General features: G+C 43.6%; 1 protein-coding gene across 1 annotated transcript in view; it reads right to left on the reverse strand.

Annotated features, from left to right (window-relative positions):
- Positions 1-18,985, reverse strand: part of tcerg1l (transcription elongation regulator 1 like) — a 42,479-nt gene extending 23,494 nt beyond the window's left edge. The window contains exons 1-5 of the mRNA XM_070991425.1: positions 18,684-18,985; positions 14,532-14,746; positions 11,685-11,771; positions 11,423-11,567; positions 7,155-7,304 (exon numbers count right to left, since the gene is read on the reverse strand). Coding sequence (XP_070847526.1) covers positions 7,155-7,304; positions 11,423-11,567; positions 11,685-11,771; positions 14,532-14,732 — 583 coding nt within the window. The 5' untranslated portion in view covers positions 14,733-14,746; positions 18,684-18,985. The remainder of the gene's footprint in view (positions 1-7,154; positions 7,305-11,422; positions 11,568-11,684; positions 11,772-14,531; positions 14,747-18,683) is intronic.
- Between the last annotated feature and the right edge of the window lie 3,327 nt (positions 18,986-22,312).

The raw sequence follows: 22,312 nt of genomic DNA on the forward strand, positions 1-22,312 counted from the left end.
GCTGTACAAGACACAAACACACATACACACATACACACATACACACACACACACACACACACACACACACACACACGCTCTCCACCTCCTGTGGCCAATTACCTCCATTTCAGCTTCTTCAATCAATCAGCCCCTTATCAATACAGACTGAGCACAGTGTGTGTGTGTGTGTGTGTGTGTGTGTGTGTGTGTGTATGTGTGAGAGAGAGAGAGAGAGAATGTAAGCGTGAGAGATAGAGTGTACAATATAAAGCACAACCCTGTAAAGATGAGCTATGAACAGTCCTCCTGAAAATAGCCAATTACACCCTGGAGAATTGTGTGTTTGTCTGTTGTACAGTTTTGTATATGTGTGTGTGTAGTTGTGTGTAGTAGTGTGTGTTCATTGGAGCTCAGGTCTCATTTTATAGAGTCACTTTGTCAAACTGCTTCTTAACACAGAGATCAGTACTGATTTAGCCTGTGTGTGTGTGTGTGTGTGTGTGTGTGTGTGTGTGTGTGTGTGTGTGTGTGTGTGTGTGTGTGTGTGTGTGTGTGTGTATTACACAATCACATTGTGGGGACTCACTGTGCTTACAGGTCATCATAATGTAAATCATTAAATTTTAGGGTGAAGACTGGGGTCAAGGTTAGGTTTAGGGCATGGTTAGGGCTTAGCTTATGTTTAGGGTTAGGGTTAGTTTAAGGTTAGGTAAGATAAGGTCAGGGTTAGGCTAGTAGTGGTCAGGTTTGGGTTAGGGTTATGGGTTAGGGTAAGTCCATGAAATGGGGGGTAAGGGTTAGGGTTAGGGTTAGGGGGTTAGGGGCGTCTATGCAACGTCCCCATAAATTCTAGAAACACGACTGCGTGTGCATGCTTGTGTATGTGTGCGTGCGTGCGTGTGTGTGTGTGCTATGGTTTGTTCATTGCATGACGACCCATGAAAGCAGCACACAGGTTGCAGAGTTTTCAGCTGCCGTTGGTCCTTGAGTCCTGAAAGATTTCGGTGTCCCAGACAAATGGGAGGACTTCCGGTGACTAATGGAGAGAAAGAATTTTTGAAGTATTTCCAGTATTGAACAAGAGCGCTGCAGCCGCAGCCACAACAAGGACTGCAGTGTAGTCCCTCCGGCCGTTTGTACACTGTCGATGTACGTCCACTAAAGTTTTACCATTGACAGACTCAGAGACAGACCTTTTTGTTAACGATCCTTTCATCTGTTATATCACTCCAGAAACATCTGTTATATCACTCTCACCAAATCCACCAGACTCCATTCACAGAAACAGTAATTTTATCATCATAAAGCACACTTCATTCAGACTGACAGAAACCAAATACAAATTATCAGCCGGCACCAGTGAGTCTCCAAGCAGTTCAGGAGGTTTTATGACTGGGTCCATAATCCCCTCACATTACCAGATAATCTGGGGCCAACATTTGTTCTGACCAGGGTCCAGACCCAATTTCTCCTCTGATTGTCAGGAGGGGTGAATTGGGGAAAACCTGTCCTGAAATACTAAAATTGACAAGGAAAATCTAAAAAGAATAGAAAACCCATACTGCCTACATCTCCAACCATTTTCCCATTCTGATTCATTTAGGCTTCTGCTTTTGTTTTTGTCTAATTGCGCAGCTTTAAGTTGTTGCATCACGGTAGTCTCCATTTTGTTTACATGTGAAATCACCTGAGCGAGATCATGTGAGCCATTATTACCAATATTTTCTAGTCTTGTTGTTTCTGTATGATTGAGATTAATAATAATGCTAGACTTTATTTGTATAGTACCATTCAAACAAGAAATGCAGCTCAAAGTGGTTTACAATGAACCCTAACCCTAACCCTAATCACATGAACCAAGTGAAATGAGACGGTGCCCCTTGATAATAATAGTAAAACAAAAAAGGTTGAAATTAAAGACAAGACAATTAAAGACAATGCATATGAAAAAACCACTGAATAAAATAATTAAGAAAATAATAAAAACCATCCATTTTCTATACCGCATATCCCTTTCAGGGTTGCAGGAGGCTGGAGCCTATCCCAGCCATCGACGGGCAGGAGCCGGGGTACACCCTGGACCGGTCACCAGCCGATCGCAGGGCACAAACACACAACCATTCACACCTAGGGGCAATTTTACAATCACCAATTAACCTAATGAGCATGTTTTTGGTCTGTGGGAGGAAGCCGGAGTGCCCAGAGAGAACCCACGCATGCACGGGAAGAACATGCAAACTTCACACAGAAAGGCCCGACCGGGAATCGAACCTGCGACCTTCTTGCTGTGAGGCACGCGCACTACCTACTGTCCACCGTGCAGCCCCAAAACCACTGAATAATAGTAAGAAAATAAAGTTAAAAACAGAATTTTTTAAAATACAGCATTTTAAAATTTTACCTAACACCTAGTAAGCACCCCTCAGGTGTTAGATGCATACCAGGCTGTTTATGATTGCAAGGCGTGTGGCTTTTACCTTGTTAGCTCACTAGCTCATTAGCTGTCTTGCTTTAGACTTAAGTTTAAATATTAAAAGTTTCTTACATCTCTAAACAGATAAAAGACATTAGAGGCTTTTAATTCTCTGTTGAAGAAGTCTCGAGTGCCTCAGACTTCTTCAACAATTCTAAACTTGCAGGATTCCCAAACCAATGAGCACCACAGGGACACCATGTCTCACACCAGAGCAGCACTCCATACACACTGTTTCTTGACTGTCATACTGTTTGTTTGTTTGTTTGTTTGTTTGTTTGTTTGTTTGTTTGTTTGTTTTTTTCAGCCTTGTTTTTTCATTAACAGTATTTCATGTTGATTTAGTCACAGTTAGTGTTTCCTGACGGCACTGCTGTCTCGTTATCCTCTACTCTTAGACATTGCAAAAAGGTTGTTGATAAACATATTTAGTCACAAATTTCATTTTCAACATCAGGAACAACCCTCAGGGAACAAAGAACAAGATTTTTATTGCAAAATTAAATGTATTCTAATTGGCATGATATGATTAACTTAGGGTGGCACGGTGGACAGCAGGTAATACGTGTGCCTCACAGCAAGAAGGTCGCAAATTCGACCTCCGGGTCGGGCGGGGCCTTTCTGTGCGAAGTTTGCATGTTCTTCCCGTGGTTGGGTGGGTTCTCTCCGGCTTCCTCCCACAGACCAAACACATGCTCATTAGGTTAATTGGTGACTCTAAAATTGTCCTTAGGTGTGAGTGTGAGCATGAATGGTTGTCTGTCTCTACATGTCGCCCTGTGATCAACTGGCGACCGGTCCAGGGTGTACCCCGCCTCTCGCCCGTTGACAGCTGGGATAGGCTCCAGCCCCCCCGCAACCCCGAAAGGGATAGTCAGTTATAGAAAATGGATGGATGGATGGATGGATGGATGGATGATTAACTTATAAAATAATAAAAAATTTCTTCAATATGCTGATTTTGAAGCTGGAACAATAAAAACTGAACAAACAGGAACACTACACAGATCCGCTAATCCAGAAAAGATAAAGACAAAAACGAGCACAATGTGAATCTTCACATGTGCAACATATATGATCACAGCTTGTAACTGGGCAAATACAACACTCATAGGTCTGCACCACACCCTCTGCTCGGGAAGAGATTTGAACTGGATGCATCAATTCATTTGCCAAATATACAGACACACTATATGGCCAAAAGTCAGTGGACACCCCTACTCATTATGGAGTTCAGGTGTTTCAGCCATGCCTTCTGATAACAGGTGAATACAATCCAGGATATATGGTCATGAATTTTTGTATAACAAATATTTAGAGTGGGTTGTAAAGAGCTCAGTGATTTTAAATATGGCAGTTTTTGAAATTTCTGCCCCAGCGGAAACCTCTTCCTTGGAGCGATGACTTCACTGTCATTACAACACAGTTTGGTGGAAGGGGTTAATGGTGTAGGGACAACTGCATGGCACAACACAGGAGAGCCAACATCTCAGGTCAAGACTCAGCAGTCCACCTACATCTCAAGGACAAGGGACACTCATTTGACAATAATGCATGTATTTTGGCAAGAGAAGACCTATGGTTTGAAAGAAGCCATCCCTGCCAAACTAACAACCATCACTGAACAGAAGAGGTGGTTTAAGACACCACCAACTTCTCAGCCATTAACACCCATTGACCCATTAACACCATGACTCACGTCAAATCAAATCAAACTTTATTTATATGGCACTTTTCATACACGATAACCCTGATGACTCACATGACACGCTGGGCGGAACTATGATCCTGCAAGAGGATGCCTGGCACTTCCCACCAGTCACCAAGAACTGAAGAATCCTTATGGATGAGAGGCAAAACATCTTCTAGAGCCACATGCAAGTCCAGCTGCTCTTGGAAAGCACTTACAAGTATCATGAACTGGGTGAATGAGAACCTTCACAGACATACTGTCACAGTGATTGCAACCACCACGAAGTCTGAGCAGCATCGGTTTATTCATGCAGAAAACCAAACCACTGACAGAGGAGTTTGTGGTTACCTGAGCAGGTAGGTGCTTCTATAAAGATTCAGCATCTCTGGCTGGTATTGTTTCTGATTCAGGTGTTTTACCCCATCCTTCTTACACCATCCAGTATTTTCCTCTCTGGTCTGACAGAAACAATGGCCTCAAACTGCCAGAGAAGGGAACCCTCCTGTTGTTGTATGAAGGCTGTGGGTGAGGGGGGCAACAGGTGAGCTGTGGAGGACCATCATCTGCACAGACATGACTTGCCAGTCCAGATGCAGGGCATCACAGGACGGTAGAGGAGATGAATTACTCTGCTGATCAATTACCAGATTAACCTGTTCGCTGATGAATAAAAAATTACGAACATTCAATTAAATTCTGTGTGCGTGTGTGTGTGTGTGTGTGTGCGTGTGTGTGTGTGTGTGTGTGTGTGTGTGTGTGTGTGTGTGTGTGTGTGTGTGTGTGTGTGTGTGTGACCTTATAAGCTGTATTCACAACTCATTACCTCATCAAACACACATCTGGATCAGAGGAGCAGGGGATTGTGGAAAGAAGATTAAACAATGCCTCTGAGAAATCACACACACACAAACACACACACAGCTGTAATGAGCTATTTTACATTTTATAAAAGCTGATGAATCATTTATTTTTAACAAGGCAGTGACACACACACACACACACACACACACACACACACACAACCACACACACACAGTTAATTAGCATGGCAGCTAAAATGAACAACAAACACTAGATTATTGAGAGTAACCTTGTTTTTAGGTTTTGGTCTAAACTGAGTGAATTGTGGGTTTTTGTTTGTTTGTTTTGACAAATTCAAACAGTAAAAGTCAGAAGACTTCAGTCACATATTGACATTCACATTCTGCAGCTGCTTTTCATTTGGTTTGTGTTCATGCTGCTGTTAGTTTATTTTCAATAATGACATGCTGAGCTGCAGATTCGTCTCTGCTGCAGGAAACCAAAGCAGATGCTACTGCTGCTGCTGCTGCTGCTGCTGCACAGCAGCATGAAATCAAGGAGAGCCGGATTTTAATTGGCTAAGATTAAAAATAAACAACAGAACTGAAGAGCGGCTGAACAATAGAACGACAAGGCCTGAGGAGGAGATAAAGTCTGTCACACATGACAAGCTGCTAAAATAACACTGTCAAAGAGACTTAAGTCACATTATGCAGCTGCAACATGACTATATGTCCCATAATTCAACAAGATGTAACCCCCCGCCAGGCTCAGGTAAAAGTGAGAATCACTCAATTCACTCTGAGAACATCACTCCGGTTCAGGTGAATCTTTCAGAAACTGATCAAACACTGAAAATTTCTGATATAAAAGCACCATCTTCCTCAACAGACCTGTCCTTCATCAATACATGTGACCAGTTTAATGAATCAGCTGTGTGTTTCTGAACATCTGCGTTATTAAAGCTCAACAGATGATTACGTGATCACTTCGACAGGGTCATTGATTAGACTGATTACACATGAAAGGAAACCACCTAAAGCCGTCAACAAGCAGTTAAACCAGGTTGATGGTTCTCCTCTGGAGACTGATGTGAAACGAAAATAAGAGATTAGATGAACACATCAAGCTCTTCATCCTCATCTTCATGTTTTACTTATAAAGATGTCGTTTCTGCATCATCTAAAAACAGTTCTGTTTAAAGATGCAGCAGAACTGTTAACCTCTTCATTTAGGTCGCTTTCACACCAGAGCTCTTTGGTCCACTTTAAACGGACCAGAGTTTGTTTGGTCCGCTTCGTTTGGGCAGGTGTGAAAGCTCATCCGAACTCTGGTGCGGACCAAACAAGCGAACTCTGGTCCGCCTGAAAACGTGGTCTCGGTTCGCTTGCAAGTGAACCTCCTTCCTCCTTCCTGGTTCGGTTCGTATGCAGTGTGAGAGCTCAGCAGACCAAACACAGGACCAAATGTACGAAGTGACGCTGTACACAGTGCATATGCAGTTATAGGTTTACTAAAATCATGTATTCTGTGCTAAAATACAAAGCATCTCATCTGTATTTATAATATAGCCTGATTCTGCATCTCTATTTACAGCTCATTAGTCCTTACGTGAATGTTTACTGTTGCTATGGCAACAAGTGACCACTGACATTAGCAGTTGCTAGCTAACTTAGCTCAATTGTCTGAACAACAATAACCCATAAATTCACAATTTGGCATATTTAAACAAAATCAAATCACAGCTACAAACAGTCACAGTCCTCAAACTCTGAGCTCGTATGCTGTCACGTTAGATCGTCAAAGTTAGAAAAATAACAGAATCAATCCCTGACGAGCTACGATAGCGTTATAGGAACAGTTGCATTCACGGTCGTTTTTCCGGGCCGGGAGGAAGGAATTTCCCCTCCTGCTTTGTCCAATCGACGAGCGCCCCTTCCAACCACGTGATGCTGCTCAGAAAGTTCGGTGCGCTTTAGAAATCACAGTGTGAAAGCAGAACCGAAACTAGTGATAAATGCAACAATGCTGCGACTTTCAGCTCCCCAATCGAACCGAGTCCGCTGGGTCAGGTGTGAAAACGACCTTAATGTCTAACAGAACCAGATCCCAAATCAGAACCAAAACAAGAACCAACAAGAACCAAGATCCAGAATGTGTTTTTGATCCAAATTCAGACAACACCTGAGACACGACCAGACTCACCTGTTGAACGGGCAGTAGTGCAGTGAGGCAGGCAGACAGCAGGAGACACAGAGATGAGGTGCAGTGGGAGGGAGGAGGAGGAGAAGGATGAAGAGGAGAAGTCCTCTGGATCAGAGTCTCTGGTCTTTGTTGCCTCTCTTCTAACATGACCTGGACACAGAGAAACATGTTGGTCTGGATCTGCATTAGTTTCATACTGTGGCTGTAAAAACAATCTACTGCTGTGTAAGCCTCCACATGGTTGTGGTCCTTTCCTGAACCACTGCACTGCAATACACTACGTCACACTGTACTGAAATACACTACGTCACACTGCAGTGTAGTACACTACGTCACACTGCACTGAAATACACTACGTCACACTGCAGTGTAGTACACTACGTCACACTGCACTGAAATACACTACGTCACACTGCAGTGTAGTACACTACGTCACACTGCACTGAAATCCACTACGTCACACTGCAGTGTAGTACACTACGTCACACTGCACTGAAATCCACTACGTCACACTGCAGTGTAGTACACTACGTCACACTGCACTGAAATCCACTACGTCACACTGCAGTGTAGTACACTACGTCACACTGCACTGAAATCCACTACGTCACACTGCAGTGTAATACACTACGTCACACTGCAGTGTAATACACTACGTCACACTGCACTGAAATACACTGCGTCACACTGCAGTGTAATACACTACGTCACACTGCACTGAAATACACTGCGTCACACTGCAGTGTAATACACTGCGTCACACTGCACTGAAATACACTGCGTCACACTGCAGTGTAATACACTGCGTCACACTGCACTGAAATACACTGCGTCACACTGCAGTGTAATACACTGCGTCACACTGCACTGAAATACACTGCGTCACACTGCAGTGTAATACACTGCGTCACACTGCAGTGTAATACACTGCGTCACACTGCAGTGTAATACACTGCGTCACACTGCACTGAAATACACTACGTCACACTGCAGTGTAATACACTGCGTCACACTGCACTGAAATACACTACGTCACACTGCACTGAAATACACTACGTCACACTGCAGTGTAATACACTACGTCACACTGCACTGAAATACACTACGTCACACTGCACTGAAATACACTACGTCACACTGCAGTGTAATACACTACGTCACACTGTACTGTAATACACTACGTCACACTGCAGTGAAATACACTACGTCAAATTGTACTGTAATACACTTCGTCACACTGCACTGAAATACACTACGTCACACTGTACTGAAATACACTACGTCACACTGCACTGAAATACACTACGTCACACTGTACTGAAATACACTACAACAGCTAAAGAGTAATTACTGGACCTTAGAAACTGTGGTTTTGTGACTCCATTGTGTCCATCATGCAGTGTATTCAGTGCATCTGCATGTTTTCCAGAATTAAATTGTCATTTTTTTAGAATTTGAATATTGCACACACACACACACACACACACACACACACACACACGCACACACAGGTCCTCCTGTCCTGGTCCGTCCACAAACCAGGTCAGTTTTTCATATTTTCTGTCAAAGTTTCCAATGATTTTTCCTTCAGAAACTCAGTCGTCTCTGAGCTTCAGGGTGGAGATGTGAGATGACCAGGACAGCTTCTCTGTGACTCCCAGGAACCTGAAACTGCTTCTCTGCTCCTCCTTGGCTCCTCTGTGATTCTTCACCTCCTGTTTCCTGAACTGAGGCATCAGCTCATTGGTTGTTCTCTGAGCTCTGATGGTTTGAACCCGGTTGGTGAGGGCAGCGTCCTCCTCAGACCTCACTGCAGACTTCTCTACATCTTGGGATTTCAGTTGCGGATGCACAGCATTAAAAGGGGGAGACCTGGGGGACTCCAGTGTTCAGCGTTAGACTGGAGGAGGTGAGACCACTGATCAGAACTGTCTGAGCTATGTTTGTAAGGAAATCCAGTTTTCAGCTGCAGAGTGTGGCGCTCAAGCCCAGACTGTTCAGTTTCAGTTCAGTTTGGCGGGGGACAGCATGCTGATGTAGGTAGTCTGGGAGAACCAATTGGAGGACACGGATCTTCTCTAAGTGGACACATGGCAGTCTTTCATTGTCTCTGTGTGGAGATCTAATGATTTGTTATCCTTCTTCTCTTCACCTGATGTCTCACCTGGAGATCTAGCCTGTCCAGTCTTTCAATTTTATCTTAATGAAGTCTGAGTGTGTTTCCACTTGTTCCTCCTTCACAGGTACATCCCATTTCAACTGGAGACAACAGTCTCTACATATTAACACCATTTGATTTTTGCTTTGATGATGTACTTAAAGTCAGAATAGAATAGAGGAAGAAGTCAGAATATAGAAATTGAAATTTTTCATTTATGCTATGTTCAATTCCTCCCTTTGGTTATGTAAAAGAGCATTCAGGCTTCATTTAAGACTTTTTTTTTAAGCACAGACATCACACGTGTCTTTTATTTGCTGAGCTGTTTGTGATTTTCAGTCAAAGCTTCACATGCAGACGCTTTCCATCCATGACTGGAATGAAAACCTGAAACAAATCCGGCCTGATAAACTGTAAACTGAAGAGCAACTGAGTTTTCTGCCAGAAAACATCTAAAACACGAACACCCACCCACGTTCACCAAAATCAAAGCAAATTTAATCTGCATTAGTTGGCTTCCAGAAGCCTCTGACTGCATCTGAACATCCTCACAAACAAATTAACAGAGAGGCTTCGGAGGGAAAACACAGAACTCAAATACATCAAACAAGACATTGACAGCATCACGGACATTGTGTCCACTACCTGTTGTCACTCTACAACATCAGCTGTTTCACTGAGCGAGACATGCATGAGCAAAACTGGAGACTGACAGCCTGTCCTGTCCATTCCAATCCAGTTCAATCTATTCTAGTCCAGTTAAGTCCACTCCATTCACGTCCAGTCCAGCTCAGACAGGAACCAGAACAACGAGACATTTCACTTCAGTCTACATGACGCATTAATTAGAATAAGGTTTTACAATGTCTCACAAACACATTTCGACCAAACCTGAAGACTTTTTTTTTTTGGTAATGTCTTGTCTACAGTGCTGTTAGCCCCCCCCACAGGCTGCAAAGTTCATTACAGACACGTGAACAAACAACATCCCGACCAGTTATCTGTTCTTAGAGCTTCATCAGCATGGATTAAAAGCTTCGTTTGAAGCTGCAGTAGTTCAATTAAAGTGAAACTGAAGTGAATGTGAATGTTCTTTACAAACACACACTCTGTACTGTTTTCATTACTTCCAGCAGATGATTGATTAAAAGAGCTGTCTATAGTCTCAAATCGAAAGCAGAAGAAATTTCCCATCATGCTCCACTGTGTGATTTTAAATTGACCAATCATATTCATATTACATTTGACAGCAGCTTTATGTCTGTGTGTGTGTGTGTGTGTGTGTGTGTGTGTGTGTGTGTGTGTGTGTGTGTGTGTGTGTGTGTGTGTGTGTGTGTGTGTGTGCGTGTGTCTTAGCAGAAAAACACATGTTCACTGCTGCTGAGCAGCAAGCCTCACAGCCAATCAGCTCCCATCATTGAGCACTGTTGTCAAGGCAACCTGGCAGATGAGAATGCAGCATCCCCAAAACACACCCGGCCTCCCAAAGTCGCTGGTTTGATTCCAGCTGAGCTGCAGTAGCATAATGGCAGACATTAGTTGCCTACAGGAAGTGCTGCCTTTCAGAATAAATTTACATGTAAACAAGAATTTTCATTGCTGATGGAAAACCCCCCAACAGAACCGGCTGAGTAGCTCCGCCTCAATCTACAGCTGACTGATTGGACGACCTGGAACTGCAAACACTCCTCTGTCACTACGGGTTCACTCCCAAACCTGATCTGAATGGACCGATTCATTAAGATAAAGAATTCAGAATAACAATCTAATGGGACACATGCTGTGTTAAAGCTGAAAAAATGGAAATCCAACTGCTTGACATGTAACTTTATCACTATTATTATTTAACACTTTATTTGACCAGCTGTCCTCGTCCTCGCTGCTACGTGGGTTACAGAACTGAAAGAAGCACAGCTCATGTGATTTAACAGCAGCAGGTTTAAACACATGAACAAAGCCAAAAATGTTTGATGACTGAGGAGGAGGAGCTAACATAGGAGCCTCATTTCTGTTGGACAGGAAACAAACCAGTTTCATTATTTCACATTTCTGGCTGATCAAAGGGTTCTCTGGGTTTGACCCTTATTACCTGCATCAGCTGATGTCTCACCTGAGGGCCGAGAGGGGTACAGAAGCAGGTGAGTCTGGGGGCCGGGTCCTCCTGGCCTCTGGATGATGTGATTGGTGAAGAGGAAGGGTTTGTCTCTCCTCTGGAACATGCCCACTTCCTCTGGTGAGATCCAGCTTTCGGCTAGCTGCAAATACTTTAGGTTATTAGCATCATGCTAACATGTGAGAGTGTGCGTGTGTGTGTGTGTGTGTGTGTGTGTGTGTGTGTGTGTGTGTGTGTGTGTGTGTGTGCATATATATACCTTGGGGTGAGGATGAGGAGGATGAAGTGTTGAAGAGTGATACAACGGCGGGAGGAGAGGAACGACTTCAACAGCTGGATGTTCCCACTTAAATGACAAAAACAGATTGAAGGGTTCACACATTTTTCTCTCAGCGAGCAGAGGGCTTAATGACTACAGACCATTCATCCTGACCTCTGTGGTAATGAAGCCAGTTGAGTGCCTTATGCTGTTCCACCTCAAACCCATCACAGACCCAGTCCTGAATCCCTGCAATTCTGAGCCAGGTCTGTAGCCAACACTGTCAACATGGCCATCTACTTCACCCCCCCGCACCTAGACACCTCAAGAACCTATGCCAGGACCTAGTTTGAGGATTTTAGCTCCACACCATCATCCTGGCTCTGCTACAGGACTAGTTCTCCCAGCTGGGTGTGCCTCCACCTGCAGTTGGATCACTGACTTCCTGTCAGACGGAAGGCAGTACGTGAAGCTGGGAACACACTTCTCAGACTCCTGAACCACCAGCACTGGTTCCCCTTAAAGCTGCCTCCTTTCCCTTCTGCTCTGTTGCCTGTACACCAACAGCTGAACCCCCAGTCAGTGGTGTCATGGTGCTGGAAGAGGAGAGCATACTCTTTATTCATGCACCAAACGATGACCCTCACCCAAATAGCACAGATGACGTATTGTAAGGTTGTTTGTAGTTCTGAAAGCAATTTAATTTCATTAATTAAATATTGCAAAGGAAATATTTTTGCTGCATTATTCTTTGAGGTAAACCAACGGGGCAGGTAGATTTTTTTCCTAGGATTCCAGGATGGCAAAGGTGTGACTTGCCCTACTTTGCCTCTGGTAGGCTTACCCTGATATTCTCCACCTAACCCTAGTCAATCATCGATCCTCATGCCAAAGCCTAACCAACCTAACCAATGATGGCAGCAAGTACTAGCCAATCAGAGGCAGAGTCGTGCATGTCATACTTTTGTCTGGCTCAGAAAAACAAGTAGGTTGTAGAGCACTACTGAATGATGCACCTCTGAGGGGAATTCAAGGTGAGCATATGCCTGAAAAGTAAGTAGGTATATGCTGGATACCTGCATATACCCTGTACTACACCACTACCTCCAGTCATCACCCATCAAGCTCCTGAAGTTCATAGGTCACACCACCCTCATTGGACTCAACTCTTGTGGGGATTATTCTGCCTACAGGTGGGAGATTGACCAATTGGTGACATGGTGTAGAAAACAGAGAGAACCGCTAGAGCCACATTGAGTGCCAGTAGAACCACAAAAAGAACCAGCACAGTGACAAAATGAAACAGACCAACTAGTAGAACAAGTGGGCAGACAGACAGGTGGACAGTAAGCAGTCTTCTCTCCAAGCCTGTCCAATCGCAGCCCAGCCTTGTCCCTGACCTTTCTACTCTCTTAACAAAGAATGAGTCTTTTTAAAAGCTCAGAGGAGATGAAAGTAAAGAAAGAAGCTGTTGAAGCACAGACGATAATCTGCTCTCTGAACATCATCTTCATATTTAAAAAGGACTTTTTCTACAAGGTGAAGGTGCTTTCAGAGTTCCATTATTTGAACAAAACTAAAACACTCCATCATGGACAAAAAGATGGATGGCATTCAAAATCCAAATCTGAAAATATCGAGACGTGTGAGCACAGGTTCATATTTCTCTGCAGGTTCTCGCCTTATAAAACAAACACGATGAATTCAGACTGGTGTGAAAGTTTCAGGTCAGCTTTACGTAAACGTTCCGTTTGTCTGAGGAGTTTATTGTTAACTCCTTTCAGACAGTTTTCTTTGTTCAACACAAACAAACTCTCTCAGTCTGCTGATAAGATGTTAAATTCTGTCACTGGAGTTTATGCAGAGAGAATTAAAGAAGAGCTGCATGAGATAATTAACACGCCACCAATAATTAACAGACAATTATTCACTTTGCCCTCAGGGATCATTAAAGTTTCATCTTATCTCCAGACTGCAGAGGAGGCTAAACTCACTTAAAGACACTTTAGATCAGACTGAACAGACAAAGGTGAGGACTGATGCACTGTATTGAACCACTGTATCTCCAACGGGTTAACTTCAAAGATTTCATCGCATAAACAGGTTCGATCTAAACCATTCAAACAGTTTTACATTTTTTATCACATGAGCAGATGAGATGACAAATTCAAACATAACGTGTCCTCAGATTCTACATGTGATTACTTTGGGAGAAGAAAACAAATGAGCAATTAAAATGAGAATTATTTAAATAAACAGGAATAAAATTCTTAATACCCACAGTCTCAGTGTGTCACAGAGCTGCTAACTGAATCATGCCATGATTTACTGGTGACTGTGGGAGCAGCTGAGGATTGTGGGATTTGTAGTCTCTGATCTGTTTGTGACTTTTGCAGAGATAACTTATTTTTTCTTTGACGATACTCACTCATATTTAGATCAAATACATGCTGTTGAGTTCCCGCTGAACAAGGAAATTTAAAATTTGTGTGTTTTCTTCCATGCATCACAAGTGTGTGTGTGTTACCTGTCAGGTGTGTGTGTTACTTGTATCTTGTATCACATGTGTGTAACCTGTACCATGTGCATGTTACCTGTATCAGGTGTGTTATGTGCTTCAGGTGTGTGTGTGTGTGTGTGTGTGTGTGTGTGTGTGTGTGTGTTGTCTGTATCTGGTGTGTTAGGTGCATCAGGTGTGTGTGCTACCTGTATCAGATGTGTGTTACCTGTACAAGGTGTGTTCCCTTTATCAAGCATGTGTTACCTGTACTAGTGCATGTTACCTGTAGAAGGCGCATGTTACATGCATCAGGTGTGTGTGTTATCTGTATCAGATGTGTGAGTTACCTGTATCAGGTGTGTGTGTTCAGGTATCCACACAGCTGGGGGGTAGATTACCAGAGGGGGTGTGGTCTGGTATGTTGCTGCTGACCAGCTGGCCAACCACAGCCAGTGGGGACTAGGGTCACTGCTGACAGACAACCAGGGTGTTGTGGTGGTCACCATGCCAACTGGCTGACCTTTAAACCTTGAGACTGGCAGCATCATGATGACATCACCACCTGACTGACAGACAGACAGACAGACAGACAGACAGACAGACAGACAGACAGACAGACAGACAGACAGACAGATCAATAATCACGGGCAAATTGATACTAATTGATTGTCACCTGCTGAATTTAGAAAAAAAAAGTGTTCAGATGGAATTCCCAACATGCACTGCACAGAAAAGTCTGACAGCCTTGGGGCTGGGTGTGTCAAACATCTGCAAAACATCAGCCTGAACTTACCATGTCTTGATAAAGCACGACATAAAATCCAAAGATCAAAGTAAGCTACGATATGGTGAAACATCAAGCTCAGAGTGAGTGTGGAGATAAAAAGCCAGCACACATTTGGAAATGAAAAACAAATTCTATTAAACATACAGTTTCTCACACTGGGCAAAAGAACTCTGACTTAACTTCTGAAATATTGTTTATTTTATTGTATGAAAACTTGTTTCGTTAATGCAGAAAATCCAACAACCCTAAACATAAAGAAAAAAATTACTATCTGTCTAAAATTAGTTGGTAGAATCAAGAAAGACTGAAGTCATTTTTATTTTTCTGTTTCCTGTTTGGCCTCTGGAAGTGAAACACTGCAACTTCAGTAGCACAGCATCAATACTACATCTGTATCTCATCAATACTTTATTCCTACATCATCAATGCTGAATCAAAACTACAACACTGGCACAAATGCTGAATCAATAACCAATTAATGCAAAATCAATACATTGTAAAAGCAGCATCACTACCAACACCTCCAGCATTAATAATAAATAATAACCATAAAAACACACCAATACTTCATCAATACTTAATATGTAGCAGATTGTTGGTACTGAAGAAGAACAAGATATGAAACTGAAGTTCAAGGCTGACTTTGAGTTCCACTAGTGTGCTTCTACTGTCACACTGGAGAATTCTGAAGGATTCTAGCCTGAAGGATTATCACCAGTTTACTAACAGGTGATTTTAATCGGACACACTATTGATCAGTTTGATTTTGTCACAATTGTGCAGACAGGGAGAAAAATGAAGCACAGGGTTCAGGCTACCAAGTCAGAGTTGGTGCAATTCAAATTTTTGGTTCATTTCTTAACAGAAAAGGTCAGATGCCCGTCCCCCTGTCCAGTCCTCCCTGCTGCAACCCCCATCATCTGCAGTCTCTGTGTACTGCCCCATCCCTCCTAAACCCCCTTTCCCACAACAGTCAGCTCTACATCTGCTGCACTTCCTGTCCAATGCCCAACCTCCAGTAAACAGTCCCCCTGGCCCAATCTGTCCCTCACCAGATGAGGAAAGAACTCTGGATGATCAAGTGATCGAGGTGAGAAAGGCTGTGCGTCCAGATGGCTTCAGCTCAGGGCTCCTCAAGTCCTGTGCAGACCACATGTTCAACCTGAGCCTGAAGCTGAGGAAAGACTCACAGCTGTGGAAAACATCCTGTGTGGTGCCAGTGGTGGTCCTTGTCCATCTCTGCCCCCTAATGGGACCATCAACCAGCTACAGTTCACCTATCAACCCGGGTGGATAATGCTGTCATCTACCATCTACAGCAATCCCTCTCACCTGAAAAGCCTGAGAGCAGCTTCAGAATCGTGTTCTTTGATTTCTCCAACAACTTCAGGACCATAGAGCCCACATTCCTGAGGGACACTTTGGAATGGACAGGGGAGGACCACCACCTCACAGCATTAATCATGGACTACCTGAGCAACCAACCACAGTATGTGAGGATACAGGACTGTGAGTCTGATATGGTTGTCTGCAGCACAGGGTCCCTGAAGGGAACAGTCCTGGCTCCTTTCCTCTTTGTCCTCAACACTACAAGCTTCAGGCACAATTCGGCTAACTGCCACCTGCAGAAGTTCTCTGACAACTCTGCAATCGTCTGCCTCGTCACAGATGGTAACGACAGGGAGTACAGAGAAGTGACCCCACCTCCATTCATGAACATCCAGTGAACAGACATTGAGGTGATGGAATCTTGCAGGTAACTAGGTGTTCACCTGAATAATAAGTTGGACTGGACTGACAATACAAATGCACTACAGAAGACAGCCCAGAGCAGACTGTGTATGCCGATGAGACTCTCCAGAGGACCTTTGTGACTCTGCAGTGGCAGCAGCCATCTTCTAAGGAGTGGTCTGCTGGGCAGAAAGCCATGCAGACCCTCTGACAGCACTGACAGCTCCTTCAGAGACAGGCTGCTTCACCCACAGTGTGTGAAGGACATACTGTGGCTCCTTCTTTCCTGCTGCTGCACACACCCAAACTGACTCATTCAGTCATGAACTCGTCATGAACTCATCCACTGCCTTTCTTTTAGGCTACTTATTATTTTGTTTACTTACAAAATCATGTCTTGCTTTTTTTCTTACTGATGCTTCTTAATATTACTCTATCCCTTTTGCTTGAACACTGCAAATTTCTTTGCTGCAGAGTTGATAAATAATAGTCTTATCTTAATGCATCTAATATAAATGAGCAAAAAATCCCTGAGCGATACTCATCAATTCTGTCCAGTAAAGAACTCTATAACCCCAACTGTGCTGATCACAGTGACAAAGCCTGCGCTCTCTCTGTTTGATCTCTGTGAAACTTTCAGTTTCTTACTGGATCTTATAAGGAACCACCAGTCAGAACAAAGAGACATAGGGTGTACTGCAAACCACCTACTATACTAGTACATATGTACACATGATTTGGTACTGATACCAAAATGCAGTATGCAAAAAAAAAAAAAAAAGTAAATGTGCGGTACGCCAAAAACATCCAGACGTCGTACTGATTCGGCAGAAATCTCCAGTCAGCATCAGACCAATCTATCTCCTACTGTGTCCCATGATGCAAAGGGCTGGAGCGTCACCACAATAAACCAAGCCAACAAGGGGAAGTTTATTTGATGCAAAAATTCAACTGTGTAGAGTTTGAATCATGGCAATCATTTTGTAATTATGAACACTAATAGATGTTAATGTGGCAAATCCATTGGTTTTGAAACCTGATGTCTGTCTGGTGTAATTTTTTAAAACATGATTACAAGTTCACATGCATCATGTTGAAACACCACAAACCAGTTACAGACAAATGCCACTGAAGTACGAGTTTCTAAATGTAAAAGAATATTATAGGTGGCATTTTGATCCTGAGCTGATCTGAGTTTGTTTCACAGTTCTGAAACAGTAAAGTCCTGGTCTTTGTTTTGAACCTGGAAAAAAGAACAGATCTCAGACGGGGGGGGGGGGGACGGGGGGGGGGGGGGGTTATAGTGTTAGATGATGGTAAAAGATCGGAATGATATAATGGTGCCAAACCAACAAATCAATTTTTTTTTTGTTTTTTTGTTTTTTTTTACCAAAAGCAAAAGCAGTGATAAAACATATGAAACAAAATCTGAATTTTAAAATAAGGAGAGGCACTGTGACATAAGCTGTCCTGATCTCAGATCTGCATCATCAGAGTCTGTGGATTTAAGGTCAGTTCTTCCTCATAAAGGAAGTTTGAGATGGACTTTATAAAGGTCAGATGACACCCCCCCCCCCCCCCCCCCCCCCCCCCCCACACACACACACACACACACACACGGCAGACTACTGTCAAAATACAAGCTTTCTTGCAATGACAAAAGTGATGTTTGCTCTCGTCATCAATCAATAATTTCATCAATAAATCTATATTATATATTGATGGATACGACGGCTCTTGGCTGTTAGTGACGGAACAACAAAACCAACTAATTAATACAAATGAATTAGAAAACATGTTTAACATGTCAGCCACAGAGGTATGCAGGATAAAATACTAACTGATACTCATACGCTGTTACTACTTGTGGTACATGTGTCAGTAGCAGTATTGCTGCTGATGCAGTGTCTGCGGCTCAGTGGAATATCACGGGTTATTAACGGGCTAATTAACGGGTTAAATCCAGGTATGTGTCACCTACCGGCCAGCGGAGCTTCTCCTCTTTAGTCCGGGTAAACGGCTTCTCCGACCGGCGGGTTGCCGACCCTCTCCGGTCACGTCCTGAACGTCGGCTCGTTCCTCCAGCTGCAACTCAGAGGTCTTCACTGAGGTCCGCAGATCACCCTCCCATCCGGTAAAGGTAGACCTACAAACACACCGGGAGCGACGAGGAGCAACATTGACGTTCAAATGCCGACAGACAGACAGACAGACAGACAGACAGACAAACAGACAAACCGCGCCTGTCACGGCAGCGGCGGTCGATGCGACGCCTGTAGGTACAAAAATACCAGAGACCGCGTGCAGCGGAGGCGCGTTCCGGTCACGGAATCTCTCTCTCTCTCTCTCTGTGCGTGTGTGTGTGTGTGTGTGTGTGTGTGTGTGTGTGTGTGTGTGTGTGTGTGTGTATGTGTGTGTGTGTGTCACTCTCACTCGTTGTCTCTGTCTCTGTCTGCCTCTGTCTCTCTCTCTGTCACTCTCTCTCTCTCTCTGTGTCTCTTTGTCTCTGTCTGTCTCTCTGTCTCTCCCTCTCTCGCTGTGTCTCTGTCTGTCTCTCTGTCTTTCTCTCTCTCTGTCACTCTCTCTCTCTGTGTCTCTTTGTCTCTCTCTGTCTCTCCCTCTCTCGCTGTGTCTCTGTCTGTCTCTCTGTCTTTCTCTCTCTCTGTCACTCTCTCTCTCTGTGTCTCTGTCTCTCTCTCTGTCTCTCTCTCTGTCACTCTCTCTCTCTGTCACTCTCTCTCTCTGTGTCTCTGTCTCTCTCTCTGTCTCTCTCTCTGTCACTCTCTCTCTCTGTCACTCTCTCTCTCTGTGTCTCTTTGTCTCTGTCTGTCTCTCTGTCTCTCCCTCTCTCGCTGTGTCTCTGTCTCTCTCTCTGTCACTCTCTCTCTCTGTGTCTCTTTGTCTCTCTCTGTCTCTCCCTCTCTCGCTGTGTCTCTGTCTGTCTCTCTGTCTTTCTGTCTCTCTGTCACTCTCTCTCTCTGTCACTCTCTCTCTCTCTGTCTCTCTCTCTCTCTGTGTCTCTGTCTCTCTCTCTGTCTCTCTCTCTGTCACTCTCTCTCTCTGTGTCTCTGTCTCTCTCTCTGTCTCTCTCTCTCTCTGTCACTCTCTCTCTCTGTGTCTCTTTGTCTCTGTCTGTCTCTCCCTCTCTCGCTGTGTCTCTGTCTCTCAGATCAGAGACACCTCTCTTTCAGTGTGTGTGGAAGTGTCAAAGCCTGTATATGAATGGATGAATGTGCCTGTGACTGTGTGAATGTGGCATATGAGGTGAAGTGTTTTGAGTGGCCAATAGACCAGAAAAGTGCTGTAAAAATATAATCCATTCATCAAACAAGTAATTAATAATCAGTAATCCAACAATAAATAAAAATCTATGAATATGTTGGTTTTGTCTCCCGTTCAAAGTGATGTCCATTAATATTATTATTATTTTCATCCTCAGTCAATGATTCGTTCGTGGTTAACGGGCAATGGCCCAATGGGAGCATCCGCCCTGCACCACCACCACCAACCAACACACCCTCATACACGTCCCCAAAACAACTGGCATTTCTAGTTTTATCTAGTTGTCTTCCTGCTGTCTGCACAACTCTTGTCTTTTAATAAGTGTGTGATTATAGACATAGCCTCTTCTTAATGTTATAGTTTTGATTTAGTAGAACGGCTCTTAGGTTAAATAATACTAGGTACTAGGTATATTACAGGAATACTACAGGCAGCAGTCTGCCGCGATGATCCTCTCACTCGTGCACCACTACACATTCCTACTCGTCACTTTGATCATGAACGTGACATATACACAACTACTGTATGTACAGAACTGAGTATTTACAGTACTTAGCAGGGGTGGGGAATCAGGGCCGTTTGATCCGGCACGAGGCAATTCATAAATACAAAGAAACATTTACTTTTTTCAGTGATAACGAACACAACATAAAAAGGAACTAACAGCATTAAAAAGGCACAATAACGACAATAAATGACGATGATAAAATACAAGACACTATGAAATATATGCACAAATAAAATGGACACAGAAAAATTTAAATTGCAGGACCAACAGTGTCCAATAGTTCCTTTTAAATGTATGTAGGAACAATGTCCAGAGGCAAGTGGTGGAATTTGTGTGGGAGACTTGTCCATAAATGTGGGACAAAGACAGATGCTGAGAGTCAGAGGATGGCAGAGCAGGCACACACTCATATGCAGGCAGTTAAATATGAAATCCTATACGATTCATTTTTCTGGTGAAAAAGTTTGAAAAGGCTTCCCAAACGGCTGTGGACAGCATGCGACAGGGCTGAGGACTGAGTCTACTGTGTGGAACAGAGCGTTGGGACTGTGAGGATCTGGAGATGATGGTCCAAAGATATTTTCTTCTTGCACCTTTGACAGATTGGTAATAATTTGCTAGACAGTCTTTCAGTGTCTCAAATGAAACCTGTAACCAACACAGTCTTTTCCATTTCCTCTTCCGTTTTTCAGCATAGTAATCAAAGAGCACTGGGGTCACTTTTCATCCATGGTTAAGTTTTGACTCTAGGTCTTACTTTCAGAGGGGCAACAGAGTCCAAGTTGACTCCACAGATCGAATTAAAGCAGGCGAGTATTGTGGCGAGGCAGCAACATCTGTCCTGATAAAAGGGACCTGTCCTGCTCGCTCAGGGCGAGGAAAACACCCAGAGAGCCTGACCACAGACTCTTTCAGGATTTTAAAGTTTACAGTTTGCTGCTGCATCTACAAATGCAAGTTAAAACTCTACTACGTTTGCCCTGAGGGTCAAAACAGATCAATGTTCAAGAAAATACAACATTTCAGATAACAGGAAAAATAGAACACTTCTTGTTTGTGACTGGACACAACCCATTTCCCCGGCAACAGTTCCGTGTCATTTCCTGTTTCTTTGCTCAGCAGTGTCCTTGCACAAATTCTAGAGTGAGTCTGAGAGGACCAAGAGGACACTGAAGTCATGGGGAATATTGTAAAGGTGTCTCATTCTTAGCTTTCAACATTTCATGACATTTAAGTGTCCTCTGGAACCCTGAAAGCCCACTTGAAAGAATTAGGATTGAGGAAATAGGGCTCTTCATAAAGTGACATCAGAGTGGCCTTTGTCTTATCAGAGCTGGAAAAGACTGCATGCTAACACATGCCCATAGCATTGTCACTTGTCTGACATCCAAACAGTCAATCACAACAATGACTTTAAAGCGTTCTTCCTGATCCAATCCAAACTCATCCCACCATAACACCATAGAAACTCTCAATGGACTTGTGCTTTGTCCAATCTCAAACAAGAAGTGTTTTGCTGAATGTTGTTTTGGTTTGACCCCCATATCCATCGTGCTCTACCATCCAAAGTGAAAGCCAGATATCAACATCTAGAACCTTCTCTAGACAGAGCTCCTCTGAGATGAACTGACACCAAGTGGAAAAGTGTGCACTGGTCTGATGAGTTTTGAAAAGGATCATCCAGATTGATCCAGCTCAAAGCTCAGCAGCCAGCCTGGTGATCATAGCCAAACACCCATTGGTGCTACAAGGACACTTATTTATTCTGTGTGTGTGTCCATTGAGGACAGCAGATGCGCACATGCACACACACACACGCA

The sequence above is a fragment of the Chaetodon trifascialis genome, chromosome 21, assembly GCF_039877785.1.
Source record: "Chaetodon trifascialis isolate fChaTrf1 chromosome 21, fChaTrf1.hap1, whole genome shotgun sequence".
Classification (NCBI taxonomy): Eukaryota; Metazoa; Chordata; class Actinopteri; order Chaetodontiformes; family Chaetodontidae; genus Chaetodon; species Chaetodon trifascialis.